Source organism: Nilaparvata lugens, chromosome 5, assembly GCF_014356525.2.
Source record: "Nilaparvata lugens isolate BPH chromosome 5, ASM1435652v1, whole genome shotgun sequence".
In the NCBI taxonomy this organism is placed as follows: domain Eukaryota; kingdom Metazoa; phylum Arthropoda; class Insecta; order Hemiptera; family Delphacidae; genus Nilaparvata; species Nilaparvata lugens.
In genome coordinates, this window is record NC_052508.1 from 3,347,475 (window position 1) to 3,370,791 (window position 23,317).

General features: G+C 35.2%; 1 protein-coding gene across 1 annotated transcript; it reads left to right on the forward strand.

Moving 5' to 3' along the window:
- Positions 1 to 777: 777 nt before the first annotated feature.
- On the forward strand, positions 778 to 16,316 carry LOC111054903 (islet cell autoantigen 1). Its single transcript, XM_039429727.1, has 9 exons — positions 778 to 1,081; positions 2,607 to 2,860; positions 6,383 to 6,543; positions 7,435 to 7,596; positions 8,003 to 8,195; positions 8,823 to 8,925; positions 11,353 to 11,597; positions 13,772 to 13,818; positions 14,567 to 16,316. Exons 1-9 carry the CDS (start codon positions 1,059 to 1,061, stop codon positions 14,666 to 14,668), a joined length of 1,290 nt encoding a protein of 429 aa, XP_039285661.1. The 5' UTR covers positions 778 to 1,058; the 3' UTR covers positions 14,669 to 16,316.
- The last annotated feature ends 7,001 nt before the right edge of the window (positions 16,317 to 23,317 follow it).

Sequence of the window (23,317 nt, forward strand, 5' to 3'; positions counted from 1 at the left end):
AACCCGTAATTTAATCATCAAATTGATTAATAATTAATACTTGGACACCGAGTATCGTCCGAGCATCACACTATAGTGATGTTCACGTTATAATGGCAGTGTTTGATTAGCAATAATATTGCTGTCCTCGTCTGGCGACCCATTGCTTCTTTTATGTAATACGAGCATTGTAATAATGCCGCTTCCACACTTGCCAATTGCGTACAAATATCGTTGAGCGCGAGAGGTGTGGATGGCTACTATGCGTCTATTCCACCGCTTGCCTACATTCCCTTCTGTAATGTTTAGGCTACAGTTAGCCGCCTGGCAAGCAACTTGGCATAGATCATTTCATTTAATAACGTTCAAAATTTATTACACATGCAATTTGGAACTAGCCTAGTTAGATAAATAATTTATTTTATGATATTTTAATCCGTTCACATCATTTACTGCTATTGGTTGAGTTATGTATTAAATGAATTAGTGTTACTAAAACATAAAAAATATTACACTATAAATTACAGATATGCAATTTTCATTAATCCACTTTTGACAATAATACATACACCAATATACAACATTTGAATTTTTAAAAAGAGTGCCTAAAGCAGCGGTAGGTTTACCAACCTCTTATCGTTTATTTAAATATTTAAGTTTTTAATCAAGTACTTACCATGATAAATTCATAACTTCTTTTGAAAATAGATTTAGTTTTTCTATACTATTATATTACCAACAGCATTTTATATTGTATTATTATTATTTAGGTAAGAATGAGCATAATCGATTTTGTTTACATGGCAAGATGTCTGCTGTGTTATCAGCTGCTCAAGCATATGGCTTGTGTTGTTGATGGCTTGAGCAGGCGAAGTTAAAGTTGAATTTTTAAGTTTCTTATGCATATAATTGCCACGTATTTAGTAAAATCTATTCAAAAATAAATAAATTGGTTTTTATTATGAATTGGTCGCTAATTTTATCTGCAAACATGATGTAGCTAACTGCCTTCATTCGGTGTTGGTGCGGTACCAGTCTGTGAATAGTGTTCCTTTTGAGTTTGATTGGAAATTTACACCATGAATGGGCCAAAACCAGCATGGTAAGTTGGTTTATAATATTTAATGGGATATATTTTAGTAATTATCAAGATTTCTATAGTGTATTCGTACCGCGATTCTGGTAAACTTCTCGATTTGATCTTAACCTCTAAAATTTAGGTCGTCTGCATTAAATAGCCTACCGATCTGTACCTACACTATTATTTTTATAATATTTGCATTTTTTCCAATTATTGCTGCATTTTTTCCAAAAAACTTGCTGTAATTTCAAAGTTACAAAAAGGGCACGGAAATACTAATTAGTAGCCAACCTATAACACTCGATTTAAGTCTCAATTGTCAATTCACTGAAAATTGTAATAGCCTGTAACTCTATGGAGCTGATGCTTTTATCCAACAAAACAATGACATCATAGGTGATTGAATTTTATGTTATTATTGTATTATTTTGAAACCTTCTTAACGATAAAGAAATAGCTTGAAGAACGTTGCACACAAAGACAATTGTGGCGACAAGACCTGGATTTTAAGGCGGATGATGAAATTCTGTCTATTGTATTTGTGAGTGTAAGACTGAGCATGGGTTTGGACAATATTATTTATTTTGTGTGGTAGCATTTAGCTACTAATAAGCCCCAACTATAAGTGCATCTGACGCGTTGAATTTACTTTGCGCGTGCCTTCAGAATACATTTAACTCAGTTTCTTATGGGGAGAGTCTATTTTGACATTTCATTTGGCTAACGAAATTTTAAATCTGGCTCAAAATATTTAGCATGTCTAAGACTCCTGTATAGTTGGTGCAATTGCGGTTTCTAGTGGAAGCTTCTATTGTTCCTGTGTACAGTGTTATAAAAGCTCTTATCACATTATGCCAACAGGCTCGGCCACCAGTGACACACCAAGTGGTCGAGCGAGTCGCGAAGCATTAGTTCTTATTGTGTTCATTACAACAACATTGTGATAAAGACAACTTGATTATATAGCATTGTGGTCTGGGTTCATTTGGGACAATTCTCCAAGTTTTGGAAAAGGTTCTCCGCATCATCACAGCTGCTACTGCCTTGAACACTGCAGGTCAATCTTTGAAACATTCAAATAACTTACTGTCTTCAGTAATCTACAGCTGAAATAATTTGAAACTCTAAATTGTTATTATTTTGGTTTCCAATGCTGCTTTGGCAACTAGAGACAGGTTTTCCAGAAGATTTGTTTTCAATTCGTTACACACTCAATGCTATTTCAATAATTTGTATTGTGAGAATAGAGAAATGAGATTTCATATTCTAATAGGGTACAGCAATTCCAATCTCAGTGTGGTAAATCAATTACTGGTTTATACACTATGAAGCAATTAGTTATGATTGCTTAAGTACCGGTAATATAATAGGCTATATAGGCTATAGTATCAGAAATTCAATAAAACTAATGGGCTTTGCTGGTGACAATCTAGTAATTTATGAATAATGTATTTTTCTACGGTGGGATGTGAACATCAATTTTTCATATAATAATTTTTTTTAATAAAATATTTCTAAACTATATCATTTTAACTTGCTTTTACAGGTCTTATTCTGGCAGTGGAAAGAATGTGAGCCATTGGGAAGAGCAGAATAGAAATAATTCGACCGTTTCCAAGATGCAGCACAAGTATTGGCTAACAAAGCAAACAGTTTTTGAGAAGCTGGGCAAGAAAGAAGATGAATGCATTGTTGCCGCCGATGCTGAGTTGGATGCTAAGCTTGAACTGTTCCGATCCATACAAGACAACTGCTTACAACTCCAACACATCATTGACAGATATGAAAAGTCTATATGCAGTAAGTAATTCGACTATTCCATTTTCTTAGGAATAGAAAAATGATTCTTAGATTCCTTCTTAGATTTAAAAAGGACTTTACAACTTTGAAAATTCATATAAATCTTATTAAACAAGGTACACAGCTGGTTTTGGTGTTGTATTGAAGGAAAACACTTCAAGTTTTTTACCTTCACCTAAAAATGTTCTATGTGACTTCCGTTGGTTATCCTGCAGACATCCCATCGATATTCGATTTCCTCCCAGACTCGCACTAGCATTTCAGGTGTAACTTGCTCAACAGCAGCGCAAATCCTTGCTCTAACTTCAGGTAGAGTGGCTGGCAAAGGATGTTCATACACCATATCTTTTATGAAACCCCCAAAAGAAAACATCCAGCGGTGTTAGGTCTGGGGAACGAGGGGGCCATGCAATTGGCGCATTACGGCCAATCCACTGATGCGCCATCTTGTGTAAAGAAAACATTTCGTTTCTTGGTGATACTCATCGATCTGTGGTATTAAAAATTTTTGCAGCATATCAAGGTACACTATGCCGTTTTTCAAACCAAAACACACAGCTAGCACGCTCGGGTCTTGTGAAGGCAGCCATCTTTGACGTAACTGCCGCTAGCGCTTGTGCGGAGCGACTAGGCTCTATTGGATTAAGCGAGTCAAAACTTGGAGTGTTTTCCTTTAAAACAACACCAAAACCAGCTCTGTACCTTGTTTTATAAAATTTATATGAATTTTCAAAATTGTAAAGTCCTTTTTCAATCACCCGGCATTTATTGGGTTTCTTGTGACTAAGGGCCATTTGCACAGTATAGATTGCTAAACTCGATTAAGTTAATCCGAAAGTTTAAACTTGAATCGGTTTTCTCAGTGCATTTACTAATCCAATTAAGTAAAACTAGTTTAGCGTTAAGTTGGTAATAGAATGTCATCGTTTATAATATTAGGAAGGCTGTTTTTACAGGAAATTTGCTATTTGTTTACAAACCATCAGTAATTTGAGGTTATGTAGCTACTATTTTAGTATTTTCTTGTTCTTGTTCAAAATCCACAGAGTTGTAAGCTGTACGGTTCTAAAAGTGAAAAGCGATCAATAAATTCTTTAAAAACTCATGTTTAGTTAGCACCAGAAAATATATTTTAGAATGTAAGATAAAAAAGTTATTTTGTTACGCTTGAATCTACTATGGTTTTCCTCGTTTATTAGAAATCTCTCGAAAGCAATATATATATATAATATATATATATTATATATATATATATATATATATATATATATATATAGCCGTGCTACCAATTCTCCTAAATCGGTTGGATAGCAAATTTTCACCTATTAACCTAAGGATAGTTATCGGCTCCAACGTAATAGATTCTTGGTAAACTATGAATGGATCTATCGCCTATGAATGAGAAATCCAGTTTTCAGAGCAAATGAACTTATAATCTTCAGAAGAATTTTGGCAATACACTACACAAATACACAAAGAACAATATCTTACACGCTTAAGCATCTAAAGTCACTACAAGCTAAATACTTATCCAATTTATGTAGTTGAAAAAACAATGGCTATAGGCTTGTATACACAAGAAACAAAATACACAAACTTAGAACACCATAAACTGTTCAAAACTCAATTTAAAACATTAATAATCCACTTAAACAGAAAAATATTCAGAGAGCACAAAATCAGAACACACGCTGCCAGCCATTAGTTTCAGAGAGAAGGAGGCCAGCACAAAGAACAGAGCAAAGCTACTTCAAACAGTGTTGATGTCACGGACACGTCACCAAAAATTTATAAATTACAAGTTTAGAATTCACATTTTATATTTGTTCTCAATAAAACTTTATTTTGAAACTGTTATTTTAAATTTTATATATCATCTCTATTTAAATAATCCATTTATCTGTTAATTCTGTCAACTCAGCCTCGGTGACACCATGGAACATGCAACACAATCATTTACGATAAATTCTCAGTCAAAAAGTTGTCCGTATATCGATGACTCTGATATTTACTATAAAGTTTTATAGATCTCGAATTGAAGATTCGATTCCAATTAAGAAAAAATGTAATATTACAATATATATATATATATAGGCCTATACATATATATACATATATATACATACATATATATATATATATATATATAATATATATATATATATATATATATATATATATATATATATATATATATATATATATATATACATATATATATATATATATATATATATATATATATATATATATATATATATATATATATCAGTTATGTGTTATTAAAACCATGTTTTCTAATCAAAGACCACTGTTAAGAATTGTCTCAATTTCTATCAAGTGGTTTATTTAATCAAAATACTAAATTGGCAGTTGCTGTAATCAGCAAAACCGTTAAAAAATTATCTTTCCCAGAAATGTTAATTATTTGTTTTTTGCCCAATTTTTCTCAGTTTCAAAATTTCTTCGCAGTAATCTTCATCAATCGCATTGAAAACTTCTATCAATTCCTCCATTACAATTATTTTTACATTCAAATAATGATTCACCATTCAACCTAAATTAATAATAATTATCGTCTACAGAAGCATTAAAAACAACCGTCGAAAAATAATTTACTATAAGCTGTTTCCCCATCAAATCTTTACAGATGTCAAGTTAATCCAAATTATTTGGTTTAAACCTCCTGCTTTGGAGGTTTAAACTTTCCGAGAGTTTAAACTCAATACAGAGTTTAAACTGATACTGTGCAAACGGAATTTTAGTTTAAACAAAAAAAATCCAGATTTGGTTTAAGCTTTAGCTTAAACTTACACTGTGCAAACGGCCCTAAAAGGGGCAAGGTAAAGCTAGCAAAGACAAATCTTTGAAAGTTTTTAATGTAAAATTATGGTAGATAGATAGCATTAGGCCTACTTTCTTCTTATAGTGTAACATTTTCAAAAGCATGTCATTTTTAGTCTTGCTAATAATATGTATAGTTTTTTCAGATCATCATATTAGAAAAATGTCCAACTAAAAAAAGCTGGCCATGTCTATAGCTATTGGCTATAAGAATCATAGAAGTAGTTGCTATCTGCTTCAGCTCATGGTTCTAGACTGCTTGTTATTTTCTGATTACTGGCAGATAGAGAATAGCCTTCATATACTGTTGATAAATTGTACGACAATTCCTACGGTGATAAGGAGATGGAATATCAATAAGCTTAGTAAGAATAAAATAGTCGTTGATTGAGTCGATTAACTTTACTTTTGTAAAATAATACTTATTAAAATAATTAGTAGTTATTCATTATAATTAGTAATTTGACATCAACAATACAAACACTTTCCACTAGTATCTCCCAGAATAATTCAGTAGGTCTGTTAAAATGTACAAGATTGATGTAGGCCTAATTTCTTACATTAAATTCTGTCCTCTAATCAAGTTTCTCCTTTTTGTCAACTGTTCACCTTGTGACCGTGTAAGCATATAATTGAGCTGACATGTCTGGATTGAAATCGTTTGCTTTTTTTGCCAAGCTCTTGCCCAAGAGGAGAATGCAATGGGGAGATTCTTGAAAGATGCTGGTAAACATGATAAGACACGAGCGGGGAAAATGATGAATGCTGTTGGAAAGTCAATGTCTTACTCTGGTCAGCAGAGGCTGGCTTTGAGAACGCCACTTCATCGATTAAACCAGGTTAGTGCCCTTCATTTAGGCCCATCTGCACCACATAAGTTTAAACAAAATTGATTAGTTGCTCGTTTAAACCCGGTATGTAACACATTGCAATAAAGGCGACCGTATTTCTAGTAAACCTAGATTTGCGTTTATCGTAGATAATGTATAAGAGCTTCCCTCTTCATTCATTCACAATCACAAAAAAGTCTAATATAGGAAAATGTTCAAATTAGACCCATTAATTTGAACATTTTCCTATATTAGACTTTTTTTTGATTGTGAATGAATGAAGAGGAAGGTCTTCGTAATGACAATGATTGAGGCTCTAGGAATTGAGCCAATTGAGTAGGAATTGATTGGGTCAACCATGTTTTAATTGAGTTACTATTTTGGGTTGCTAATTTCCCTTGAGAATGAAGAGATTGTAGTTAAGTGTTTGTCTTAAAACTGAGATTCAAATTCAATCGTAAATATCACGTGAGCGCCGACTTAGAATCAATTGTTGAATGAAATGAAGTTTCACTCTGTCTCACACAATAATCCTCACAAAAATTCAAGACAGCTCCACATAGATTTAATCACTTTAATAATTCTTGGAATCCTATCATTTCAATTTTGAATAATGTAATAATTTAATTAATAGACTAGTTATTAATTTTGTATAATATAATTATACTTATAATTTATATTATAAATTTATAGTAGGTTATAATTTTATACTATTAGTTTTATTTGTGACAATTTATTAAAATTGTATTGGAAATGTCAATCATACTCAATATCTTACAACAAGTGTGCTCATATTTAGCTTGTTACTTTCTACTTGTAATTATGAAATGATTACAAGTTACTCCAATTCACCTCATATATTATTTTATAATTCCTTTGATTATTGATTTATTTTTCCAGGAAGTGGAAACATTTAGAAACCGAGCTATCGTTGATACACTGATGAACGTTAAAGCCATGGAAGAAACTAGACGAGATTACAGGGCGACTCTGAACTGGATGAAAAATGTGTCGACTGAATTGGATCCAGATACCGACAAACAGCTAGAAAAGTTCCGAAAGGTACAACACAGTAATGTTATTAGTTTATTATGAAAACAATAGGTTATTATATTCTTCAGATTTAGAAGAGGTAGCCTGAGTTGAATGACAGAGTTAATTTGTACGATTAATAGCTGTTACTATGAATCATTATCTCTATGTATACAGTATAATCATAAATGGAGTTCAATGAATTTTCCGAATCTATCGAATATTAGATTATAGAATTTAAAACAATTTTTTTTAAATTAGTAGCATCATGAAACATGATATAGCATCATAGAAACTGTTGTTGTTGGTCCACATTCTCCTTAATAATGAAAACTATTGATTGAAATAAAGTTTTAAGTGGAAAAGTATCTGATTATGTAGATTGTTTTTGGAACGTCAAATTTAATTGTACTAAAGCTTTATTCCTATTCTGTAGGTACAAGAACACGTCAAACGAAGTAGATCTAGTTTTGAAAGACAAAAACTGGATTGTTTGCAAAAAGTTGATCTTCTTGCTGCAGCTCGATGCAATATGTTCTCACATGCTCTAATTCTATATCAGCAAATGCTCTTGCAATTCACCGAAAAGTCTGTTGAAGCATTTACTACAGTTGCGAATAGTTTTAAAGGTAAGATTTCGATTTTCTATTTCATCTTGACTTCATTTTAAGCTATAATTTCAAGCTACATTAACTTATAATTTGTATCATAATCAATAGATGTAATTGACCTTTTCAATATATTTTGCAAAAAATGAAATCCCTTTGCTCCCCTTCTGTTACCATAACAATTTGAATAAAACAAATAACCAAAGGTTTACTGTGAATCTATTTTTCATGATTTCATTGAATTTTTACATAATTTGAAGCTATATTAACTCAGAATTCGATCATAGAACATTATTTGGATTATGATCAATAGGTGTTATTGAACTTTAGGCACTCGATTATGATCTCAAAGTAATTGAGTTGAAATAACTTTGTTGAAAGTAATTTGAATTACCATGCATCTGCTGGTCACCAGGCATCATGTATCTACTGGTCATTCAGATATTTGTTTTCAAACTTTAATCTTATGGAACTAACGAAATAATCATATTAAAGCGATCAGAAATCACAACACAATCATTCATCATTTCTAATAATGTAGTTTTATTACGTGGTTTTAATGCTATAATATAACATACTATAATAGTGGTTCTAATATGATGGTATTCGTGCAACCTTATTAAATCGAACTCTGCGTTTGGTTTCCAGGTAATCAAAAGTACGATTTCTGTGTGGTTAAAGAGTTAGCTGAATTGAAACCAGAGGAAATAGAAGTTGAACAAACTAATGTTGCCGAAGAGGACGATGACAAGTGAGTGAAACTGAACTAATTGTAATTGAACTAGTCTTTCTCGGTAGGACATAACACTTTATCACCTGATGCTTTACGACTATAATCTCTATTCTCAGTCAATAAAAATGCCATTTACCTTATAATCCACGCATTGTTGGTGGTTTCATGTGAGCATAATCGTAGTATGTTGAACAATACTCGAAGAGACTTGAATGTATACGAGGAGTAAGTCAGCTAAGTGACTCATCTCCATCAACCATAATTTACTCACTTTCCCAATCATTCATAGTTGAGAATGAAATTGTATCTATCAATTTATAAATAAATGAATGAATGATACCCATCTTCACTTTTAATCATATAGAGTTGGTGAAAATTTTAGAAACAGCAAAATATTTCTTTTACAAGAATAATTTTGACAGTTGGTGGCATTGGAGATCCTAAAAATACTCTGTCGCTTCAACATTTCTGTCCCTCATATGGATCCAAATTCATTTTTTTCATGATTTCAATACAGAGTTCCAAGAGAAAATGAATGGCGACAATCGCACATTGAGAACTCAACCCGTATCAGTTTGTTCAATGTACCTAGAATGTATTTGAACGAGCATTAGCGTGTTCTCACTTTTGATTCACTCAAGGCCAAAGTCGTTGTTCGTTTGTTTGTATGCTCTACAATAACTTGAGAAAGAATTGATCAATCAGCATCAAATTTTGAACGCGTATTCTTCGAACCTTTTTACAGGTCAAGTTCGTTGGACATTAAAATTGACTCACTCCTTCGTCCTTTTTCAGGATATAAAAATAACACTGAAAGTGCATAAGAAAAAGATTGTTATGATTTATAATTTAGTCAGTTGAAGAATTCATTGCATGCAATTACAACAGTTTTTCCATTTATTCATTCATGAAATCAGCTGAGGCTATTTGGGAGCTATCAAACGCGCTGACACATGATTTCAGCTGGTTAATATAAATCATAATTATTCACAACTTTTACACCAACAAAATGATACGGGTTGATATATAAATATGCAGTTTTCGCCATTTATTTTATTTTTGATCTCTGTATCGAAATCATAGTATCACATGACCACCTTCTCATTTCAAAGAATGAATTTGGATTCATATGAGGGTCAGAGATATTGAAGCGACAAAGTAATATTTGAAGAGTAATTTTTCATTTTGAAATAGGATCCCCAATGAAACCTATGTCAAATTATTCTTGTTACATAAATATTTAACTGTTTCCATGATTTTCATCAACTCTGTATAATTAAAAGTGACGGGCTTCATGGATTACAATCAAACAGTTCTTGAGCAAGTTCTCCATCCCAGGGAGTCACTAGTCTAGGTACCTTGAGTTTGTTGATGTAAACGTTGAAAATTATGTTGTATGTTGACCAGCTGAAATCATATGTCAGCGCATGTAGGTCTGTCTTTGTGATAGCTTCCAAAAATCCTGAATGGGAAAACTGTGTTAATTGCATGCAATAAATCCTTCAGCTGACTAAATGATAAATCACAACAACTTTTTTCTTATGCACTTTCAATGTTATTTGCTATATCCTGAAAAAGGACGAAGGAGTGAGGCAATTTTTCTGTCCAACGAACTTGACCTGTAAAAAGGTCCGAAGAATAAGAGTTGAAAATTTGAAGCTGATTAATCAATTCTTTCTAAAGTTATTGTAGAACATACAAACAGACGGACAACGACTTTGGTGTTCAGTACCTAAGTCAAAAGTGAGAACTCGCTAATGCTCGTTCAATTACGATATTGTTGTGCCGTTAGTCATCTACAATTGTGCCTAATTATGCATCATAATAACACCTACCGTCTTATACTGTTTATACCATGGACTTAATATTATTGATAAAAATTGAGTTATTCCTTTCCATTCAAATATATATTGAGTTGAAACATCTAAGTCTGGATTTCATAACAATATTTAAAACGATTCACTATTCTGAAAAATGTTCAGGACATACGGATGGTATATATTCAAAGTTGATTACTGATATCATGCTAGAAACACAATCTTTTATAATGTTGTTCATTGATTTCAAGGCTCTAGTTATAAAGTTGAAGCTATCAATACTGTATATCAACTTACATATCATTACTGTTTTATCGTATACCAATCCAGATTCCAATTATTAGATTGATGCTGGACCGAATAGCGTTGTAATCAGAATTATTATGTTAGGCTATGATCATAGAGGATCCGTAATTCTTTCGTAGAACAGATCCGACAAATTCCAACATACTGTCGAACTGTATGTGAGTCCAAGTCATAAGTTGTTTGAGAAATCGAATCAATTCCAGTGCGTTGGAATCTGTCGTGCGTAAACGTATCTAAGCGCAGCCTTATAGCCTTATGTTGAAGGTAACTTGGTATGAACTTTTGTTGTTGTTTAATGCAATTAAATCATTGCTCTTCGCAGATTATTGGAATTTGATGAAGATGACTGTAGTAAAACAGGCGACCTATTAAGTAAAGGTGATTCAGAGGTTGGGAGCAAAGCAGAGATAGAAAGCGATGCAAGGCAAACAGTTGGCGAGAATGGAAAAGTGTCCCATAATTCAACTCTGCTAGCTGATCTGATAAGCTGCAGCAATACGAACAATGACTTCTTGCTTCCATCTCAACTACTCATGCAGCAAACTACCGACTTTGAAAGCTTCAAAGGTGCGTCAATTTGATTGTTAGGCTTTTCTAAAAGTTGTTTGTAATTTAAAAGAATATGGTTTAATAGCTTAGGGTACAATAGGGTTTAATAGCTTAGGGTACAATAGGGTTTAATAGCTTAGGGGTTTGTTATTCATTTTTTAATAATGGAATGGGTTCTGATATTATTGAATCTCATTCTACAGGGTGTTTCAGAGAAACGGGAAATTTTTAAAGTTGAATAATTTCAAGAAAAACAAATCTTTTAATAAAGTTATTCCTATCATTTAATAGTAGAAATAATGCCATTTTAGTATAAATACCGTAACATTTATATTTTTAAGATGACATTTTGCGCCTTTTCTACGCTTATTCCTTTTCTACGCAAACATTCCTGTAGTCTCTTCATCACATTGTCCTTGGTTTGACGTAACATTACAACTGGAATTTGAAATCGCTTCTCGAAATCATGGACAATGTGATGGAGAGACTACAGGAATGTTTGCGTAGAAAAGGAACAGACCTGCAGGATGTCATCTTGAAAAAAATAAATGTTACGGTATTTATTCTAAAATGGCATTATTTTTACTATTTAATGATATGAAAAACTTTATTATTTAAACTTGATATGGAATTATTTAACTTTCAAAATTTCCCGTTTCTCTGATTAATTTTCATTTTAAAATTGATAAATTATAGGAATTTGTTGGTTTTGCTACCTAGTGCTTGGCAGCTTTAGGAGGGTCACTGGGGGGGGGGGGGGTCCCGGAAGCCTGACGCGCAGACTTATGGGGAGAAGAGACACCTATCTTCCATAGTGGCTCACAAAGGTGGGAGGATGCAGACTCAGATGGCGTAAAGCCGTAAACCATGAGTTGTCTGAAATAAGTTATTCTCTGTGAGGATATCATTCCTACTCTTGGAGAGTTTAGTGAGTATGCATCCAGTCATGAGAGTGTGGCACAAAAATGGCAAACGCCCTCATGGTATGGCTTTCAACTCTTAGATAGACAATCCCACACAAGGTGGGCTAAGCTTGCTAAGCTCATATACAGGGTTTTCTGAAAAAAAACTGCCCATAATCCAGGGAGTGACTCCTCACATCAAAAGAAGAAAAAAGTTCCAATTAACATAGGTCCGAAAATGCTTCGTTACCAAGTTATATAGGGTGAAATATTTCGTCTGAATTTCAGTTCCCCTGCTCTACGGGTATTTGTTGGCTGTTAATTAAGATGTTAAATTCAGCGTACTTTATGTAAAATGAACTGATAAAATGAATAAAACCGTTTCCAGACCGTTAGCTACAGTAATTTTTAAGATATGTAACGAAAACGCGAAACTTGGTCCCGAAAAACAAGTTCCTTTAAGGTTTGAAGCAGATTTACTATGTTAAATGTACAATAAACACAAAATATTTCTTACAGAACTTGTAGAAAATTTAATTTTGAAGAGAAAGATGTAGAATAAGTCTAAAATAGACAAACACAACCTTGAAAAATAATCCTTAATTATAAACAAAACGCATTAAAAATAGAGAGCCTAACAGATTTTGTCTATTTGTCACATATCTTAAAAATTACTGTAGCTAACGGTCTGGAAACGGTTTTATTCAATTTATCAGGTCATTTTACATAGAGTACGCTGAAATTAACATCTTAATTAAGAGTCAACAAATACCCGTAGGGCAAGGGAACTGAAATTCAGACTAAATCTTTCACTCTGTATAACTTGGTAACTAAGCATTTTCGGACCTATGTTAATTTGTACTTTTTTTCTTCTTTCATGTGAGAATCACCCCGTGGCTTATGGGCACCTTTTTTCAGAACACCCTGAATGTGCCTAAATGCATTCTGTTGTTCATTTTGAGGGGAAAATTGAAGAGATTTGCTATACAGTGGTTGAAAAAATATATATTTACATAGTAATCCAATTATTGTAAATTCAACACCAAGCACTTGAAAAAGTAATATATTTTATATTCTTGAAATTAAATTTCAGTAAACTAGTTGATTTTTGAACGATCTATCTATTTGATTCAAAATATTAAGGATAAAACTGAGCAGGACTCAAAAAGAAACATCTCCCATAAATGTATCAAAATCTCTACTTTTATGATTGAATATTACTTGTGATATCTAAAATTACGCAATTTGACAATTACTGAGTTAATGATCAATTTTATCTTCTCATTACAGATTCATCGAAATCCGTGATGGATAGTCAAGCTGGTCTAGCTAACCAGGTAAGAATAATAGTTTTTGTATAATGGAACATGTTGTTTATAAATGATATATTTTATTAATAAAAATATTTCATATAGTACAGTCCAATTTTACATCCAACCTGTAAGTTTGACATGACAGTCTTGCTCCTCTTGTACTGGCATTAGAATCCAAATTCGCATCACTTCTATTTTTCCAGAAGTATCTTCTCCAACAGAGAAAATTGATGGAATAATACAAATACACTCTCGTACTACTTAATATACTCTTTATAGAGTGCAATATACTCTCGTACTACAGAGTGATTTATCAAATTCAAATTGTTTTCAAGAGTTTAATCTAATTACCAGTGTCATAATTTGAGAATGATTCTTTTCAATTATTGTATTCTTGATGACTATGGCCATCTCCAATTGAGAAGTTTGTGATGATACTGATGGGAATCTATACGAATTATTAGACGGTCTAAAGGCGACCACACACAGCAGCAGACAGACGTATGCAGTATGCAGACAGACGGAGGAATAATCACTCTTCAGGTGTTCGAATGTTGCAACGCACACATATTTCCGTCTGCTCACGTCTGCATACAGAGGTTTGATCTTTTCCCCATCTGTCTGCATCTGTATGCTTCTTCCGTCTTAGGTATGTTTTTCTTGTTCAATCGATTGCAAACATACTTTCTATTGACTTATACGGTCAATGAGGATAATTTTCGCTTCTATCTAATATAATACGTATTCTAATAATGCTTATTTATTCTTGCAGGGTGAAAAATCACCTTGGTGGAATCTTTTCTCGGAACTGGATCCATTGGCCAATCCAGACGCAGTTGGAAAATCCAAATCGGAAGCTGATCGCAACTGCTAACATTCATATTGAAGTTGTAAAATTGATTGATTTTCACTGTGAATATTCCACTTATCTAGTCTTGCTTGATCTTAGCTTTTTATCCTTTTCCTGCATTAAATATATTGAATTTGGTCAGCAATAGCTTGGCTACCAATTTGGAGTCAAATAATATTATTATTTTATTGATATTATTAAAAAATTAAATTGAGATGATTGTAATATCAATTAATTACTTGACCCATTAATAGGATTTAGTTGCATTGGTTCCGTTGAATTAGGCCATTTCATTGAGATTGAAATATAATCAACTATTAATTTATATCGAAATTTAAACTGCTTTCAGTTATAAATGCAAACTTATCGTCTTTATATTTTTATTTATAAAAAATAATATTTTCTCAGTTTCATTAGCTCAATAGATTCTAGTTGTTAATTACATTATTTTATGGACGTGATCAAATAACTTATATTGTTTTATTCTACTTTTAAAGGATTACATCATTTGCATCTTATCAGAATTAGTTAAGCTCTAAAAAGACAATAACTAATTTTAAGAATAATTTCTCTAATCTAAAACAATTATTCATTATTTTCTACATTAAAAATTTCAGTCTTATTTATTTTTGCAGGGTGAAAAATCACCATGGTGGATTCTATTCAAATCATGGTGAATAGGTAGTTATTAAATATCACAAATATTTTAATGTGATCCAAATTATTCATGCTTATCATCATATTTCAAATGCAGAGAGAAGGTTAAAAAGCTTCCATATTCTATAGCTTGTGATTTTTAAACCAAATTTATTTTTATGCTTATTTCAAAGTATTTATAGTAAGCCAACACATAATATATCTATAACAATTTGAGTTTTTATATTTAGTTGTTAAGAAAAAGAGGCATTCCACTATAAATAATGTTATGAATCATAAGCTTTATCAACTATTAGTTTGAAAGCTTATTCAAATTAATAGACTTTTCGAGTGTATCTGTGGACGTTTTTAATTTTTCTCTATCGGAAAACGAAATACCTAACATCACTGATACTTTTCAGCATTTTGTGATCTTAGCTATTATTTTCCATTAATTTTGAAGGATTGATATTAATCAAGGTATAGGCTATCAAACGTATTGTTTGATATTACAAGTTGACGTTTTTATTAGCGTAACACTCTGACTTGTCTAAAAGTCTTTGTCATTACTAATTTTGTAATTGCAATGAGCTTGCCCAAATGCGAGGAAAAATGCAGGTAATTCGAAAAAGCACCAATTGAATGAAGGAATTCATGAAAATTCATCACTCAAGACCATGTAACTATTTCATTACTGTAAACTCAATCCTTGGTCATTGCTTTGAAAAACCCTTTATTATCAAAGTTTCTGTCACTCAAAAACATGAGATTTACTATTGCTGCCTATTTTCCACATGCCTCTTAATACTTTATCAATTTTATCTCCGCAGTGAAGGGAGCTGTTGAAAATAAATTTTGTTACCGTACTTAAATACATGATACTCTTACTATGCACATGTAGTATCGCATTTAAAATAGGAGTTTTACTCTTAAGATTAATTTAGAATTCTATGTATTAAGTGTGAAATCAATGTTCATTGTTTTACTATTGAGTATTTTATATTGTTCCAAAGAAATATATTCACTGTCTAGCTTTTCCGTGCGTTTTTATTATTGTTCTACGATCTCAATATTCTTTTATACCTTCCGTTTTTCATTTAAGCTGCGTTTCTATTAGAATTTTGAAATCATTTGATTTTTGTATTGCAGAGATTTCGAAAAAAACATTCTTATTTTCAACTGTAGATTATTTGAGTGCATGTTCTGAGCAACAAATTTTCGAAAACAACAATAGGCTATCATGTACTTTAGAGAGTATAATATCTATTCCGGATTGTGACTTAATTATGTATTGAAATTTTGAAAATGATTGCTCATCTCATCACTGCAAACAAATAAGGTCAGTTTCATCAACCATAGCACGGTCTTCACAACAAAAATCGAACCAATATTACAACTCATTATGAGTTTAGCTCGTATGATGCATTGCAAAATCACCATTTTGTGTTATTCTAGTTCACCAATTCTCAAATTTAGATCTCTTGTATTCAAACTCACGAATTTTAAACTTTCACTCTTTACAATATTGTTGGGAAAATATAGAAAATCTGTTGATAATAACTTGTATGAGAATCTTTTAATAATATTGTAAATATGATGGTTTCTTGATCCATTCCGAGCTGCTTAGTATGAACAAACTTTTTTCTATGTAATTAAACACGACATGCAGTCAATTATTAAGTAAATAATTAAAAACTTTTACTTACTGACTGAAGTACTTTCGATCGCCTAGCGATCATTTTCAACAGTGCATGTCGTGTTTAATTACATAGAAAAAAAATTGTAAATATAATAACAGATTTTAAATAGAAAAATGGCATGTTACGAGCTACGAGACAACCAAATCGATACTTTAGATGGCTCGCAAGAACATACTGCTACTCAGGATTTGGATTTTGGAAAGTAGAATAATAATTCAAGTGATGTAGGGGAATTGTGGGAAAGAATAGAATTGGAGAGGGGTGGTATGGTGGGGGAGGGCTGAAAAGAGGAAACGTGCCTGTGTGGACCTTATCATAAGTGGGTTGTTGGGAGGGAGGGGTGAGTGGGGGCTCATTACCTTGTAGTGCTGGATGGGGGGGATTGGCGAAGATGGATGCGTGAGTAGAAATAATGAAAGCGGACGCTTGAGATATATAGCCCTAGTTGAAGAAGGCTTAATCGATAGAACCTTTCCAGACATCACTCACCAAACTCATTCTTCCTCATCTCATCTCATCTTGCCAGCCGCTCCTTACACTCCTTCTTCTCCATCCCCGCCTTTCTCACACAAATCCTCTGTTTACAAATAATGGAGCCTATAATATCACTTTTACTGTAACTGATCACTGTAATTTATTTCAGCGTTCGTGTCTGAGTTTATCTTCATCAGGCGTTTAGCCTGTGCAATAATTCATGAACAAGTTCATAGTGCGCAGCACCAATTTGAAGAACTGAACATCAGCCTCTAGGATCCAATGTAAATGTTGAGATAAGTTTCAAAAATTCGAGAGAATAAGTAAACATAATTCGATAATCAGGAGACGAATTGCTGTAAATTCCTTCATCTTCGATTTGGGTTCAGAGTTTTTGAGGCAGGATAAGATGAGCTTTTCAGTGGTCGTGTATTTTATATTTTTATATAATTCTGCAGAATTCAAAAGAATTGAAAGCCAATATTCGAGAAGTGATTTCAAATTCCAGTTGTAATGTTACGTCAAACCATGGACAATGTGATGAAGAGACTACAGGAATGTTTGCTTAGAAAAGGAACATACCTGCAAGATGTATCATACCTGCATTTTTGAAAAATAAATGTTACGATATTATTTATTCTAAAATAGCATTATTTTTACTATTGAATGATATGAAAAACTTTATTTTAAGATGTTTTTCTTAAAATTATTCAACTTTCAAAATTTCCCGTTTCTCTGAAACACTTTATACTACTGGAATGAGAGAAACTTTGGTACTGCTGAGTACCGCTAAAAATGCATTGTTTTACTTATGCTCTTTCAAAAGAAAAATTCCATTGATCTGTAAAGGCAACCAAGCATTTAAGAGGAATACATTAATTTATGGTTAAGTAACTAATTTTCGACAATATTCACTGAATATTTTAATTTCCTTGATTTTTTTGGATACTCATCGTCTATCTTCAACATAATCTCACTTTAGATGTAACATTTTAATTGTGAAAATGAATTTCTACTCTGCTAACTCCTCCTCCTTCTCACGTTACTAACGAAATATTTCAATTTTTCTGCAGGGTGTTGATTTCATTAGTGTTGTAATTTTATTACAGTTTTATTTTATTTTCCTTATAGGAATCCATGATAGTAATACCTAATAAACTATTTGTCACAGATGGAAAAAGTGCTTAAAATTACTTACTGTAAACCTATAGTAGAGTTTAGCCTATACAATTTTCCATTTGGTCGTATACCTGGTATCACTAACACTTGACTTAAATTCAATCTTGCAATCATTTTCTATCATATCATTGAGTTAATCCATTATGAATATGATTGTGTTCAAATGGGTTAAGCTACTAAGAATTTGACAAAATAATAATTTTTTTCATATTTATTAGGCAGTATGATTTGAGTTGGATTTCCAAAATTTGGAATTCATTCAGACATGGTAAAAAGAAACTCCTTCAGCACAACGAGACACCAAAATATATTTAAGAAAACTTCCAACAATAAGGTTGAAGGTTTTGCTAAAGGTTGAAAAAGATGTAATCTCCTTTCTCAGCATGGGTGGCTGTAAATATTACTGTATATGCTAAGGGAAAACGTTGTTCCTACTTTTTCATGATTTTCAGGATGTAAACTTCATTCCCTATTTAAATTAATTCAAATCTTACGAACTTAGGCTTCCGGCAGCGTTGATAAATTTATATTTTTTGTGCGTCCTGGTATTATTGTTTATACTGTATACGTTCTTTTGTAGGCTCGCAACCTAGCTAAAATTCATTCATTCATTTATACAACAGGTACATTATCAAAATGATAGGGAGAGGAAAAGTAAGGTAACCTTGTGCTATTTCTCTCCCAAATTTAGATAACATAGTCCGTAATAGGTCTGGAAGTGAGAAAGGTCTTAGACACAATCATCAACCCCATTAACCACACTCCATCAATTTTTCTGCATCCCTATCAATTGACACACATAGCTTTGGTGGTGCAGTTGCCATGAACACAACATGCCAGTTGTTGCAGCCTTTTTTGCAGCGTGGTTGTTGACATCCCGCCTAGTGGAGATAATTACGGAGCGCGTTCACCGCTAGTCGGTACTCTGCCCCTTTATTCGCAGTCAGTGCGAATCTATCTCTCCATCTTCGTCTCTCCATTCTAAAACACAGTACACCGGTTCGCAGCAGCTGAATTCAATTCAAAAATACAAAGACGCGAGTCAGTCCACCCTTCACCTACAGAACTGCCAGCCGCTAGCAGCCGTGTGTAGTTCGCTTTTTATTCTGAAGGTGAGTGAAAACGTGTCTGGCGCTGCACTAATTATTATTTTCACGCTTCCTGCTTTAGTGTGATATTCACTCCTTACTGTCAGAATTGGTTGAATGGGAAGCGTGTCTCTTTATGCATAAGGAATGCTGACAGTTCGAAGTGAATCATCTACTCGCTTGTCTAATAAATGTCAACTCAACTCGCCGTCCACAATTCTATAGAGCTCGCAATTATTATATGCAAGCACATTGTGTTTGCCTGTCGACGTTTTATTCATGGTTGCAAACAAGCATTTGAACCGGGCACTGCACTGATATTTCTGCATAGAACACGAGTGCAAGACTGGTTTTTTAGATTGTTTCAGTCACGATAAGACCGCTTCAATTTCAAGATTTTTCTCGTGACTGAACCTGCAGCTATTTTCGAATGTGTACTGTACAGCTTGCAGTGAAAGGTGTTCGAATCTTAAAACCTCACAAGTATGAAAATTGAGCTAGGGCAACTATATAGTGTGAAATTGAATGTGTAGTTTACTGGAAGTGGTGTTTTTGTATCTAGAAAAAGGTTTACAATTATGCATCTATCAATTTAAGTTATCAATCAAAACAAGTGGACTACTAAACTTACATGATTAGAATATGACAAGGTCTATAGAAACCTTGGAATATGATTGGAAGAAATAAAACTGGCGAACCCTCAAAATTATTTCTTAAAATCTGAAATGAATAACAAACTCTCCAGTCTGTGCTAGTTATTCAGAGTTTTTTAATAGCTTTCGGACACTGTTCAAATGTGAAATCATCTTTTACATTTTAAAACAACGTTCAATAAAAAAATTGTATTTGCAAAAATGTTGGAAAAAGTTTGGATTTGTAGTTATTTCCATCAGGATAAGGCCTATTCTAGTTATTGCCCTTGAGAACGGCCAAGAACAGATTTTCATAGTCATCATCACGCCACTTCTGAAAATGAGAGAAATTCACATTATTGCAAGATATATGAAAGATACAGTATTGGAAGATACATTATTGCAAGATATGAATATGCTGTTTTTGAAAAATTTCCAGTAGAATTTAAAAATGAACTATTGTTTAAGTGATGAATTAGTTTGGAACTATTCTAGACAACAAATGATAATATAGTTTGATACCTCCCTCGCGTTCGCTACCTTTCAGCCAGCCGCTCTGCTCTGCTCCCCACGCCACGCATCAACCAAATGAGTGGTTGACCCACCCGCCACCAGGGTGCGCCTCAGTCGCCGCCACCCGTTCCTGCGTTTCTATTGGCCGAGCATCCACCGGCCAATAGCAGCGCAGGTGAACTCGGGGACTGTGAATAAAAGGGGGCTACTCAGCTACCCTCGATAGCACTTGCTCACTAGCAGCCTAACACTGAAGAGCAAGAAGAGACCACCAGCCGAGACCACTACCAGAGACCACTACCAGCTGAGACCACTACCGAGACCAGGAGCAGAGCAGCGAGCAGGCCAATGAGGGAACCACGGCGAGACTAACCGCAACATGAGGTGTCTTCCTTGTCTACTCCCCAGCCGATGCCTAGGAGGAACCGAGCCGGCCGCCGAATCCAGAAGAGGAGGGCCCTACGTCGGCTTCGCCAGGTGGAGGAGAGGCTGAGGCTGTACACCGCCGCGCCAGCTGCGCCCCAAGACTTAGCGCCCCAGCCTAACAACTGGCGCGCGGGTCTGGATGCGCAGGTTGGGTGCCGAACCGACATCGGAGTGTGTGCAGCGGAAGCCTACGACCCTGCCTGCCCGGGGTTTGACGGAAGGCCCCTTCTAAACGAGGAAGTGGTCGAGGAGGTCCTCCCGGCGGAGATTACTACTAAACATCTAGCCTGCCTTGGTCCCTTTTAGGGCCACCAGCAACAATCTTGGTCCCTTTTCAGGGCCACCAGCAACAAACTTGGCCCTTTTCAGGGCCACCAAAAGCCATTTTTTTAGACAGTGGTAACAACCCCTCGCTCGACCCGACTGACTAGCCCAATTGATGAATGAGCCACACCTTCCGCCATATCAATTATTGGCGCCTGCCAACGTGGGGCCACTCACTGTATGGAGATAAAGTAACCCGTTACCACTGTCAAAACTTTTTTTTTTCTCAAACAAAATGTCAACCTAAATTTTCAACTAAATGTATGTCTTAAATTTTTCATCTAAATGTATGTCTTGAATTTTTCACACAAGAAAATTCAAACTTATTTTCTTTCAACAAAATGTGTCTCTGAATCTTTCAATCCAGAATACCTGTCTGGGAACAGGCAATTTCGCAGTGGCGCCCATAACACCTGAACATGGTAGCGACTAGAACCGGAGCCGGAGACAGTGGAGATACGACCACCGAAGATTCGATGCAGTCAACCAGCCAGCACACGAGTCTACATTCGCCGGCTGGCCTGCACAGACCACCGGTCAAACCGACAGCAGCACGACGCAGCCGCCCGCTTCCACCAGCGAAACCGGGGCAATGCAGCCACCCGCCTTCACCAGCAAGCCCGCTTGACCAACCACCCTGCAACCCAGCGCGCTGACCGTCAACCTGCCTGCTCCACCGTCAACCTCTAGTCACGCCACTACCGCAACGAGCAACATGGCCAACTTACCGGCTCCAGCCGTCAGCTACACCAGCAACCTCAGCCAGCTGACCAGCATAGCGACCCTGCTACCGTTCTTCCGTGGCAAGCTCCATGAAGACCCCATCACCTTCATGCGACAGTGCACCGAGCTGCTACAGGGTCACCACATTCCCAGCTATACCTGGGTCATGCTTCTAAAAGCGCAACTACAAGACGACGCCGCCGCCTGGTGGAGAGACTACGGAGAATTCGTCACCACCTGGGAACAGTTCTGTGACCAACTTCAGGCCCGTTTCTCGGGAGCCCATAAAATCGCAGCCGCTCACACGGAATTTTATGGCACCACCCACAAACCGAACCAGCCAGTGGAGCGATTCATCCGTCAGAAGCTCCAACTACAGCAGCGCTTAGGAACCAACCTGGCTGAAGACGAGGTGATCGCCCTGCTCATCGGTCAGCTGAGTTCTGAGCTTCGCACCCTAGTTTGAGCTGCTTGTCCCACGAACTATGAAGAGCTGATCATGATCGCCAACGACCTGGAAACCGACCTCAACAGTCGACCAAAATATAAGCCGCCTCAACCTACGGCACCCGCAGGGCCACCCCATCGAGAGCCGCCGCCGAGGTTCAACTACAACCAGCTTCCTCAGTGTCATTACTGCCCGGCCAAGCATTTTCATCGCGACTGCCCAGAACTCGCGAAGAAACGGCAGGGAAACGGCGATACTGGAGAGACTCGGACTCCACCCCTCCAGCACGGAAAGTAGGAGTCCACTACACTAACGATGAGGTGCAAGACCCGCAGCGCCAGCCTCGCAGGTCACCACCCCAACTACAAGCGATAACCGTCACCGAACCGGCCAGCCAGTCATTCCTTGGTCACGCCACCGTGGATCCTGCCAGCGTCACCAAGCCTCCTTCCAACGTCACCGAAGACCCCTCGCTCTTCTCGGCTGACAGAGACTCTCCATGATACCTAGCAGCCGCACCTCCACGGGCT

What these genes read in the sequence shown, in the direction of transcription:
- LOC111054903 (XM_039429727.1), top strand. Translation starts at nt 1,059, where the DNA reads ATGAATGGGCCAAAACCAGCATG. An exon ending in AGCTAGAAAAGTTCCGAAAG is followed by an intron (nt 7,597 to 8,002) that starts GTACAACACAGT and finishes CCTATTCTGTAG; the next exon opens with GTACAAGAACACGTCAAACG. An exon ending in CGACTTTGAAAGCTTCAAAG is followed by an intron (nt 11,598 to 13,771) that starts GTGCGTCAATTT and finishes TTCTCATTACAG; the next exon opens with ATTCATCGAAATCCGTGATG.